This window comes from Pholis gunnellus, assembly GCF_910591455.1.
Source record: "Pholis gunnellus genome assembly, chromosome: 21".
NCBI lineage: Eukaryota > Metazoa > Chordata > Actinopteri > Perciformes > Pholidae > Pholis > Pholis gunnellus.
Window position 1 is genome coordinate 1052255 of NC_136548.1, and position 12916 is coordinate 1065170.

The 12916-nt window shown below is 42.0% G+C and overlaps 1 protein-coding gene across 1 annotated transcript; it reads left to right on the top strand.

Annotated features, from left to right (window-relative positions):
• Positions 1 to 1098: 1098 nt before the first annotated feature.
• Positions 1099 to 11969, top strand: naglu (N-acetylglucosaminidase, alpha; the record flags this gene model as incomplete). Its single annotated transcript, XM_079182645.1, has 6 exons — positions 1099 to 1511; positions 4790 to 4937; positions 5690 to 5836; positions 6583 to 6668; positions 8118 to 8374; positions 8582 to 11969. The coding sequence occupies 6 exons, from the start codon at positions 1099 to 1101 to the stop codon at positions 9784 to 9786; spliced, it is 2256 nt and encodes a 751-aa protein (XP_079038771.1). The 3' UTR covers positions 9787 to 11969.
• Between the last annotated feature and the right edge of the window lie 947 nt (positions 11970 to 12916).

Genomic DNA, 12916 nt, shown 5'->3' on the forward strand with positions numbered 1-12916 from the left:
AATGATATTTACAGAAATAAAGGAGGAAATAACGTGAAGATGATATGGATTAGTAATAACTTAAATTCACAGTAAAATGAGCAAATAATGACCAGTGATGGCAAGTGGAATCATTAACTCTGTTACATGAGCAAAACATTTATGCATGTACCCTATCGAGCTATTATCACATTTGAAGTGAGGACTAATAGGGGAGTAACAGTAGATAGCCTCACAACTACGTCAGCTGTGATCAGAAGACCCTGTTTCTGTTCCTGCTTCTGTCCTCTCTCTGTTCCTTCACCTGGATTTGCAATTGGAACACAATGAAGGAGTGGCCCTTAAATTAGAATGTACAAGCTAACATGTTAACCATTTGTCCTCGTTGGTGTTTTTGAACTTTGTTTCAGGAGTGAGCATTCAATGATCCACCAAGTCAAAAGGTTTTCACCTTGTGCTTTTACATGATCACATGACATCAAGCCTGTACCTCAAATCAGGCCACTTCTGTAATATGTACAGGACTGTCTCAGAAAATTAGAATATTGTGATAATCCCCATACGTGTGATTTAGTTTACTGAACCAAGCTGAGTGTTTTTCAAGGCTCAGGAAACCCTTGCAGGTGTTTCGAGTTAATTAGACGATTCAAGTGATTAGTTGAATACCCTACTAGTATACTTTTTCATGATATTCTAATATTTAGAGATAGGATATTTGAGTTTTCTTAAGCTGTAAGCCATAATCAGCAATATTAAAAGAATAAAAGGCTTGCAATATTTCAGTTGATTTGTAATGAATCCAGAATGCATGACATTTTTGTTTTTTTAATTGCATTACACAAAATAAAGAACTTTATCACAATATTCTAATTTTCTGAGACAGTCCTGTATATCCCGTGACAGACTGGTCCCATGACAAACAGTGGCTTCTCAAAAGAATTTTTTTTATGGGAACTGCCTCCTCTGATCGGCCACGAGTTAGAATCGAGGCTGCACTCTCTCTCTCTGATTGGCCAGCAGAAGCAGCGCTTCCTGGTTCTATGCAAATTAAGACATAGAGTTGTATTTAAACCTGCGCTACGGTGGGAAACTCCGGCTTCACTTGACCGGGGATTCAACATGTCACCTAGAAGCAGCTGTGGTCCGGTTCTGGTCGTCGCGTTCTGTCTTTTTGTAACTGCCTTTTGTAAATTCCCTTCTTTGGACCACATCAAACCGAAAGCCAGCGACGAGGATCAGGGCAGAGCGGTGGAGGAGCTGCTGAAGCGCCTGCTCGGGACCAGGTCCACGGAGTTCATCGTGTCGGTCAACAGGAGCCTTTCCAACGACAGCCTGGATGTGTGTGAGCTCAGGTCCACTAAAGACAACACGATAGTCGCTACGGGCAGCACCGGAGTGGCCGTGGCTTCCGGCATTTACAACTATCTGAAATATTTCTGCAACTGTCATGTTTCCTGGTCTGGTGACCAGCTGGATATGCCTCGTCCTCTGCCAAAGCTCACCGGAGTCCTGCGCATCAACACCCCGCATAGGTCAGTGACCCGTATACTGGCTAGCACGTTAATGCACGTTTCCAGGACACCGAGCAGAGCTCATCTCTTTGAAATTCAGTGGAAATGTTCGACTTTTCACATTAGCAAAGTTTAGCAATAGGACACCCGCTCACGAGTGAGTATGCAAACTACTACACATCAGTTACTAGCAGCCACATGACTACTTTGTTCATGTCGAAGTTAACAGAAGACCTTACCATTCCGCTTCATTACTGTTTGAATGGCTCAGACTAACTGGGTGTGAACACTTACTCAAGTCCTGTACTTCTGTACACGTTTGACGTTACATTATTTTCATTAGATGCTGTTGTGCCAGTTGTTATTAGGTACTTCTGATGACTTTAACTTGGACGAGATATCAAAAATGAATTATTGAATCAAGAAAATTAAAATGCTTCTTATAGAGTAATGCGTCTCTAGTAAACTAATAATGTAGTATTTAGTTTAGACTGTCCATAGATTGGTGGATAGATGGATACTCTAATGATTGCAAAACTTGTTGCACGATTGTTCTCATATGACAGTATTATTGTTCCATTTTGGCAGAGAGAGAGAGAGCTATTGAGCTTTACAAATATAAGCTGCATGTCCTATAAATGCATAAGGTGCCACACTCTAGCTTCCTCTAATTTCAGTAATTACTCTGTGTAAGCTCCGACTGTAAATTTGCTGACATCAGCAAAACACCAGCAACCAACACTTCCTCCTCTCAGTATCAGCGACAGGACCTCACCTGATGGAGGAGCCGTTCCTGTTAAAATCCCACTTACTGAATAACCAGCTGCCATGAGAGTCATGTGAGTCAGTGCTGTGATCGCTCCTTTTTTAAATGAGAGCAGCTAAGAACACCTGACTTTCCATACTTCCCAGCAAAAAAGAAAACCCACAAAGTAGATTCATCATGAAAACTTGTGATGTCAACCTTTGTGAAAGAGGATGCCATTCCATATGTGTTTGAATTCTCTGTACAGTGACCCCAGCCCCCTCCTCTGCAGCGCGGCACAACAAAACCCCCGGCTGCATGACAAATGGAGCGGGGTCACGCATTACTTTTCATTGTTTATTGTGGGCACTATGGACACTTGTGCCACAGCCGGGCCCTTTAAAGGACCCGTTCCTTTCAATTATCTGTTGTGCATTAGTGCTGCATCAGCTCACCCCAGTTATGTCATACAGTCGTTAGATTGGAAAAGCTATGGCAAGCATGGCACACTTTAGTTTTCCCATGACTATAACTTTTAGCCATTTACCATCTGCAGGAAACTATAGGTTTAGATTACAACAGTGCTGATGTTATTTGAATTATACGCCATGTTATGTGACCACAACGTCAATAACAATTGACAGTTACTAGAATCTCAAGCAAAGCACATCATAAATACACATACATCTATGGAGTAGGTGTAATGAGTAAACTAGTGACTTTTCCTGTGAAACTGGATCTGTCAACTTGGTTTTAACATTCAGTTCATTTTCTATTGTTCTGTCTCTCTGTACATCGACATCTCATAGTGATGATGTCACTGATTTCTTTTTTTGAATGTCTTTTCTCAGGTAGAGGGAAGTTTTACAAATACAAAACCTCCATGGACCGCAATAAAACATCTTTGATGTGTCGAGTCTTGGCCAATCAGCGTTAAGATGTCTACACCGTCTTTCCCTCCGTTACAGTTCAGACTTGCTCGGTTAACGATAATGTCCACTGCATGCGGAACTTTGTTTGTTAACATTCGTCATTATCGCGATTTAGGAGGAAAAAAAACGTAACGCGATGAAACATGCCCGGTTCAGTTCACGCGGTCACTCGTTAACGTTAAACCGGAACACCGGCGGATCTGCTGGCAGGTTGTTTTTTTTAACTCAAAGTAGAATGAGGATGATTTTGTGGTGACAATAACTTTTAAGACCACGATGATGAGGCCCAGATACTGATGAGATGATGAGGTCAAAGAGCTTCAGGGAGAGGACGCTGTTTGTGTAGCACAGCTTGATGCAGGGCTGAGATGTGAAGGAGCTGGGCCTGGATAAAGGTGGAGGTGGGCCTGGATAAAGGTGGAGGTCTACTCTAAACAGACGTGAGTACAGCTTCCTGCTGTCGCAGTGTTTTAGAAATATTGATACGGTAGGGTATGCTAAATGCTGCCTCTGCTCCAAGGAGATGAACTACAGTAACAAGGGCTCACGTGCCCTCTCATCACACTCCCAGACACTGTTCACTGTGATGACCACAGCCAGGGTACTTCCGGTCCCAACAGGGCCCTGAAGTAATGATAGAGAGGGTTAAGGTGCCTGTATCTTCATTTCAGCAGGTTGCTAATGCAGAGGTGTGTATAGATCACAGCTATTACTTTACTCTTCATTCTAATTTAAATAATTGAACTGGATTGAATGCATATTATTTGCAAATAGAAGATAGGCCACAATTCTCACAGCTTTACAGTAACAGTGGAAGTTAATACAGTAACGGGGTTCAATGAAAACTAATCACTTTATTTGTACAGGCGATGGTTCTCGTTACTCTTGCTATCTTTGTTTTTATATGACAAACTTTTGAAAATGAGACCTCGTTCTCAATGGATTTTGTCTACATAAAAGGTTAATAATAATAATAGATTGAAAAAAACTGAACTCCTGAAATACTGATTAATAACTGAATAATAAATTAGTTTTTTGCTTAAAGTAAATGTCTTATCACTTAATTTTCTTCTCAGAGTACACCAGAATGCTACATTTTAAAGATCATATTTAAAATAAAATTATCCCTGCTGTGTCATTGAAAATATAATTCTTAAATAATAGTGTGTATGTATAGGCAACGTGTATTGTTTAAAATAATGTCAGCAGGGACTGTTGGCCCTTGGGCATCTTCACATTATCAAATCTGGCCCTCTTTGAAAAAGGTTTGGACACCCCTGGTTTAGGGGAAAATGTACATTGCAATACCACCAGTGGCCACTGGGCAACATTATAAGCAAGGCTGAGCGCCCGTATCCAGTTATTATTGTACATCCACGGTTTAAAGTCAGGACTTTCTGTAAGCCTCGTAGTCATCGTTTGATTTTTAGCTAATGTGGAGCATTTCACTGTCCAAACACTGCGACTCAGCATTGTTCCATTAAGTACTTAAGCTTTGTAGTCTAGTAATGGGTTGGACTTTAGGATTATTATTCCTTTTATTGCATATACTGTTGGGTATTTTATCTCATTTGAACACATCATTTTTATAGTAAACTATATATTTGTGTGTTTGTATCTAGATTCCGGTATTACCAGAACGTCTGCACTTTTAGCTATTCCTCTGTGTGGTGGGACTGGCCAAGATGGGAGAGAGAGATCGACTGGATGGCACTCAATGGAATCAATCTGCCGCTGGCTTTCACTGGCCAGGAAGCCCTGTGGCAAGAGGTAAGAGCAGAGACTGAGAGTGATCATGCTCTTTACAAAATCTACATTACACCACAAGGACACTGGTAAAGACAGCTCTTAGTATCAGTGTTATGTATGTTCCATCATCTTCTTTTAAGCCTTCTAAAATGATCACGTTTTATATGTTGATTCAGGGGTTAAGCAGCTGCATAGTTAAGTTTTGCAGCAAGTTCAGAGATGCGTTATTCTCAGAGAAATAAGCAAAATCAGTAGAAGAGGAAGTGATTCTGAGAGATGTGAGGACAGAGTCATTAAAGAGGAACTACTCCCATTTTCTAAATCCATCCGTGTTATTCCTATGGTCTAAGACAGTCCACAAAGTGTGGAGCTGCTCCATAGACCATGAATTGGGAGAGATGTTCTTGAGCACCAGGGGAATGCTCTGACTACATGTTACATTTTCTGTTTCACAGCTGACAGCACTACAATAGAAGACAAAAAGAAAACAGACATTCTGTGGGTCTCCCGTTCATTGTACACTTTATACTTGATCTGACTTACTTCTCTGGTTTCTGGCCTTGAGAGAGACTAGCTCATGTTCACATTAAATTTTACTAGGCCATGGAAAAACCATATTGGAATTCTTTATCATCCCCTTTAAGACGAGCAGGTAATTTATATCTCAATTTGACCAGTACAACCTAATCTCTTAGAAGCAGATACATGTTGATTGATGTGTGCAGCAGCATGTGGACGGACATCAACTCATCTACTTGTTGTGTACCTTTCAGGTTTACCAATCTCTTGGGTTGAACCATTCGGAGATTGAAGAGTTCTTCTCGGGCGCGGCGTTTCTGGCCTGGAACCGTATGGGAAACCTTTTCAGGTTCGGTGGGCCTCTGCCACAGTCCTGGCATGTGAACCAGCTCTACCTCCAAGTACTGAAACCTCCTTGCTTGTCAACGCAGTGGGAAGCCACTATGTGTAGAATCAGGACATTTCTGACTGGCACCACTGAGTGGTAGCATTAAACCCTGAGACTGGAAGCAGCACGTAGACTGCACCAGCTGTTACATGGATTGTCTTAGTTTTCAATTTACAGACACTCAGAAAAATGTAAAGGAATTGTAATCGCATCGCTTTTCTGCATATAGTGGCTTCAGTTTGGACAATTGGGTTGTCGTTGTCATTCCTATTGTTTATGGTAACTTACTTTGTATAAAGCATCAGTTGAGCTCTTGATACATAGTGACATCTTCAGACATAGTGAAAACAAACCCCCAGATTGGCCAGATCATCTAAACCTCTTTATTTGGTGGTAATATTAAAGGTGAACACAACTGAAATGTTGCCGATAATCCCTCATTGAACAGAAAAAAGGGCGTACACACAACTACACTTATGATCCAAATTGTTAGTTGTAAACATCCGAGTAACTATGAACACTCTGTGGCTTTTGTTTCCAGCCTGTTGATGTTTCTTGCCCTTTCTGACTAGGAGTAATGGCCAAAATGAGGCCCAGGTTGTCGTTTAACCACAGTTATCCTTTTAAAGGCCTTGTATCTCTTTTAAAGGCCATCCATTTTTGTGAATACAATCGTGTGCATGTTCAAAATGTTTTCTGATGAATTTCAGCGTACCAGCTGCCTTTGACTGAATCCTCTCACGACTTTTTGTTTTGCAGTTTAAAATCTTAGAGCGCATGAGATCCTTTGGCATGGTTCCTGTGCTGCCTGCCTTCTCTGGGAACATTCCCAAGGGAATCCTCAGGTGACTCAAGCTTGTTTATGTTCCAACATTTCAGAATTATATATCAGAATTATATACAGGCTGATACTAATGGTGATATTTAAAGTCCTGGTTCAAGTCCTATCAACCTAAATGTTGATTGAACTTGCGCTGTTATTCTCATTGGCCCCTCTCTATAATCAGCTTCTCACCGTGTCTTTGAGTTTGGCCATACAGATTTGGTATAAACATTTTTGCCTTCAGACACTTTGTATGAACTAGTTCATTTCATGCATACTCTAGTAGGGCTGCAACAACGAATCGATGAAATCAATAAAAATCGATTATGAAAAGAGTTGGCAACGAATTTCATTATCGATTCGTTGTGTCGCGCGATTATTACGGCACTCAATAATGCCGTGTTCACACCAAATGCGATGAACGCGGCGCGAATGACGCGATTCGCGCCTCGTTCATCGCGTTTGGTGTCTCGCCGGGGACTATTTATGTTCTGTCGCGTGAATCGCGCTCAACTTGCCGGACAGGGGGCGCGGCTTATCGGCCTGAAAGCCGTTCAACTGTCCGCCATCAACCGTGGAAAAAAATCACCTCTATTGCTGCTTAGTACGTGTTGTGGAAGTCCCAGATATCACGGGAAACTAAACGCCGTCATGTCTGGTTCATAACATAGTCCAGAGGAGCTCCGTGGATTTCATTGAGCTCACTGTGTCTAGCGAGCCACACTCGGCTGTTTACTACAGCTGTATGAACACACAATAAACTGATTTGGCTGTGATTTAACGGCAATAAACCGACAAAAAGGGACTCCGAAATAACTACGTAATGATGCCCATTTGTACTTGTTTTCTCAATGGAGCTCGGATCGATCGGTGCTATTCTATGCTAACATTGTAGCAGCTCCATCAACACTCACAATGACGTCATCTAGACGTAAATACGGCAGCGTCTATTCATTATTTGCACTATATGGTTTACACACACACATTTATACACATAGTTTGGTCCGGTCTCTATTGATATGAGGGATCGTAGAGCTCTGGGTGAACACAGATGGATACAGTATTAATTTCCTGATTCAACAACGGCAGGACGTCAGTGATGACAGGAGAAACATCTCAACGTTGATAGGCTATCGCGCCACACCGTCACACGATTTTTTTCGGTTGGGAATGAATGCTTTGTTTTTTCATCCGATTCATCGATTAATCGAAGAAATAATCGACAGATTAATCGATTATTAAAATAATCGTTAGTTGCAGCCCTATAATCTAGCCTTGAGGAAACATATCTAGGAAGATTAAGTTGGGCATTTCTCTTCAACTTCGGTTGCTTTCAGAGTCTGTACATTCTGTTTACTCCACTTCTGTGTCCCACTTCCTGATTCTTTTAAGAGAGCCCGTATGTGAGGATATGGCTAGGGAATAGTTTGGTCAAAAGCTTTGGGTCTCTGAAGTGTTTCTTGTATTTCAGGCTGTATCCAAGAGCCAATGTAACCAGATTGGGGTCTTGGGCTCGTTTCAACTGCAGCTACTCGTGCTCCTACATCTTAGACCCTCGCGACCCACTTTTCCGCCAGATCGGTTCCCTTTATCTGTCTCAGGTGGTCAAGCAGTTTGGTACAGATCACATCTACAACACTGACACCTTCAATGAGATGAGGCCACCCTCCTCTGACCCCACCTACCTGTCTGCAGTCAGTCGCTCTGTCTTTGCCTCAATGACTGCAGGTGAGTGTCCGAGTGACTAATATCCAGTTCACGTTGCAAGTTTTAAATCCGATAGTGGTCGTAGTGCTGGTATTTTGGGTAACAAGTACAATAATTGCCCTAGTTTTATGACCCATGTGTGACCCCCCTCACTGCTGGTTTCCAGCCATGTTTGAGAACTGTGCCCTTATTGTCCCTCATCCAAATCTCCATTTTTTTTCTTCCCAGTCGATCCTCAGGCAATTTGGCTGATGCAAGGCTGGCTGTTCTTCAGTGACTCAGCGTTCTGGAAGCCAGCTCAGATTCAGGCCCTGCTACACGGAGTGCCCCTCGGAAGGATGATCGTGCTGGACCTGTTTGCAGAGACCGAGCCAATTTTCTCTTACACCGAGTCTTTCTACGGACAGCCCTTCATCTGGTGCATGCTGCAAAACTTTGGGGGCAACAGTGGATTATTTGGCACAGTGGAGAGCATCAATTCAGGGCCCTTCAAAGCCTTACACTTCCCAAACTCCACCCTGGTGGGCATAGGCATGACACCGGAGGGCATCGAGCAGAATCCTGTGATGTTCGAGTTGATGAGCGAGCTGGCGTGGCGCAAGGAGCCCGTCAACTTGTCCAAGTGGGTGTCGCTGTATGCAATACGCCGCTATGGCAGCACACAGGAGAACCTGACCGCTGCATGGAGGCTCCTGTTCGCCAGCGTCTACAACTGCACAGTGCCACATTACCGAAACCACAACCATAGCCCACTGGTGCACCGGCCCTCTTTTCGCATGAATTCTGGCATCTGGTATGACCCATCTGATTTGTACAAAGCCTGGAAACTGATTATGGAGGCAGCTCCATCTCTCATGTCCAAGGAGACTTTCCGGTACGACCTCGTGGATGTGACTCGGCAGGTCCTACAAGTCCTGACGACTTCCTTTTACCAGGATATCGTAGACGCCTTCCAGAAACAAAAGCTGCCAGAGCTGCTGATTGCAGGCGGGGTGCTGGTCAATGATCTCTTGCCTGAACTTAATCGTTTGCTGAGCAGCGACCGCAACTTCCTGTTGGGGACATGGCTGGAGCGGGCCCAATCCTTAGCCCTAGATGAGAAGGAGGCGCAGCTCTACGACATGAACGCCAGAAACCAGCTGACCCTATGGGGTCCCAGTGGTGAGATTCTGGACTACGCCAGCAAAGAGTGGGGAGGCCTTATGGAGGACTACTACGCCCAGCGATGGGGCCTTTTCGTTCACACCCTGGTAGAGTGTCTGGACAGCGGACGACCATTCAAGCAGGACGCCTTCAACCAGGAGGTTTTCCAGGTAGAAAAGGGATTCATTTACAATGGCCGCAGGTACCCGAGCAAGCCTCTGGGAGACACGTACGAGATCGCCCGCAGGATCTTCCTCAAGTACTACCCACAGGCCTTGAAGACACTATAGTGAGCAGAGACACCATTTTGGAGAAAAAAAACTCAAGTCGCTGAAAGAAGAATGTCCTCCTCCACCTCCAGTTTACCATGGCTGTCCCAAAACATTTTGATGTAGAAAATCTAAGCAGGAACAAACTGTTTTGCACATGCCGTAAAATCAGTCTTGGATAGTGAAGGAATTTTCACTTAACATTCACACTAATTACATTTCCAATCTAATGGAATTTCATATGTGAGTGTCTTGGTACTGTTTTTGATTCCACTGCTCTGAAAACAAAAGCATTTTTGGAAATGTGCATATTACCTTTTCCAGAGTTAGATGAAGAGCTGGATTTGAATCTCATGCCTGTGTGAGAAGTATGGAGCTGGAGTCTAGATTTGGTTAGCCTAGCTTAGCATAAAGACAGCAAGGGGGGGACTGTTAGCCTGGCTCTGTCCAAAGTAAAAACAAGACCAAAGCTGCGTTTTTTCACAGTGTATATTGTTTGTTTAATCTGTTCACTATGAGAATTGTAAAAATGACATTTTGTGTGGCACTATTTCTTGACAAATAACAGTTTATCCACCCGCCCAGCACTGCTGTGATGTGTCTCTTCCATAGCCGGGCTGCCAGATAACACAGACAAACATGGCAAAACAAGACTTCAGGAAGCTGCTCACAATCGCTGTGTTAGGCGGTTGTTCACAGAAAATAGATTCAGCATTACCCCCCCCCCCCCCCCCCCCCCCAAAAAAAACCACAGTTCATGTACAGGTCTATTATTAGTTAGTGTGAGCTTGGTGAGTGTTGGTAGGTGTTTTTTTTTTTTTTTATTACTTAGGACAGTGAGCTGTACCCCCAATTTCAGTCTTTATGCTAAGCTAGGCTAACCATATCCTGACTCCAGCCCTGTGCTTAGACCCTTAAAATGACCATTTGTTTATCAGTTAGTCACCGCGTGTTCCCTTGAATTCTCGAAGAAAAGAACTAAGTGAACTAAGAATCAAAAAAGTGTCAGAATAACAAAGTAAATCCTTTGTGAACTGAAGTATATTAAACAACTTTTAATAAAAACATCCATTTACAAACTCTCACACAACTCGTGTAGTATAATCCAAGTTTCATTGAGATATGCTCACCACTTCACAAAATTCACTCAAATCTTACTGTTTAAAACACTTCAGATTTATCTGGACCTTTACAAGCATGAGATGTAGTTTTAAATACATAAATCAATGTGTCTGGGAAGTGGTGAGCATACAACCGGATAAACAAGACTTGGATCATACTGCACGAGTTGTGTGAGAGTTTAACGGATTTTTGATCAGGTTTTGCTGTTGTTGTTTTACTCCGATTCCTCAAGACTTTTCTGCATTTCAGGATTCTTCATTCACTACGTTTTCCTCAACAATTTAAGGGGACTTGGTGTGATTATTGATATACAAGCGTGACGTATTCCTTTAACACACACGGGCATGATATTGATCTGTGCCAACATGTCGTACTAGTCCTTTAATGGCCTCTAAATGTTGGTCCTCCAGTGGACCTTTAACCATTAATAAGATTCCATTTTCAGACACTATCATGTCTATCAGTTTGAATATTGTGCCTTATTCTGAGCAAACTGAACAAGTGGGCTCATAGTATAGTTACCAAATAATGTGGGTGTCTTTGAGCTTGCATAACAATTTTCTACCTAATTTACAATTTCATGCTTCTGTGGTCAGTGAGATTGGCCCATTACACAATGAGCTTCTGTAGAGGTTCTCTGACCAGAGGGATCTGGTTAATGCTGAGTAATAACTACGACAAAGTGGCTCATGGTTTCTTTTAAAAATATATTTCTATATGAAAATGCATTTATGTTAAACTGACACATATCACATGCACAACACAAAAGATATCGTCTATTTTTATGAGTCATTAGTTTTGTTTTGGGTGAGGTTTTTCATTTTGATTGCTGTACTTTTAGTTCAGGACAATCTAAATCTTTTGGGAGAATAATGATTATTTTAGTATTTTAACAGTCACTATATGAGCACAGCTTACATTCCTAATGTACCAACAAAGTCTGCGTTGTACAATATTAGTATTCTTTATTGTATAAATGCTATTTTTGTATTTCGATGAATTAAACTGTTGTGATTCTTTAACTCAGACATTTCATAAAAGTCTGAAGGCTATGTGACTTAATACAATGATGTCATTCTCCACCTCTGTGTTGTGTGTGAGCTCAGTGATAATAGTTCCACACACATTAACCTATGCATCCATGTGTTCAGGATAATGCTGGAGACTAACTCATGCTTTGGGTGAGGGGCAGGGTACACCTGGACAGCTCATGAGTCTGTCACACAGCTCACAAGCATTCACTCCTTATTTAGAGTTTTAAACTTGGGGTTGGTCAGACCCCCCCCCCCCCACACAAAAAAAAGGTCCCCAGATAAATCTGAAGAACTCCATGTGTTGAACTTCAGTCTTTCGGTTTCCTCCCATCAGGTTTTGGACTGATGTCCAATGTTCCAGGCAGAAGCTGACTTCATGTTATTTCAGTGTGACAATTCACAAGCAGTCACTTTCAATTTGCTCCAGCATCTACAGCAGTTGCTCTTTTGTGTGTTAATAGTGATCAAATCATAACTCTATAATTTCACCATAAAAAAACGGTAACTTACTGGCAGCAGGAATGCCAGTAATTAACTTTTTTTAAGGTGAAGCTACTGAATTTACTTTTACGGTATTTTACCGTGTACTGGATTATTTGATGTGATCGTAGGATAACTGGGTTTTATGGTATATGCCAGAATTTTACCGTTTATTTACAAAGGGTAATACAACCCAATACTTTTGCATTTAATTCCCAACAAATAAAAGAACAATAGACATTCAATAAAATAATTGTTGAAGTTTACATATTCTCAAGACAAATAATAAAGGGACATTTGTATTACATCACAAAACTTACAATGTACTGCATGTTTAGAAGAAAACAAATAAAATCATAAAATCTTTATTGACTTAACTGAACTCATGGGGATAACCTCAAACTAGTAACGCCGAGATCGAAAAGTGGCTGATGGTATGCTACTGTTGTTCAGCGATGAGGTATGCTTTATTAAACTCACAACACCACAGCAACTTCTGAACTGGACTTGAATGA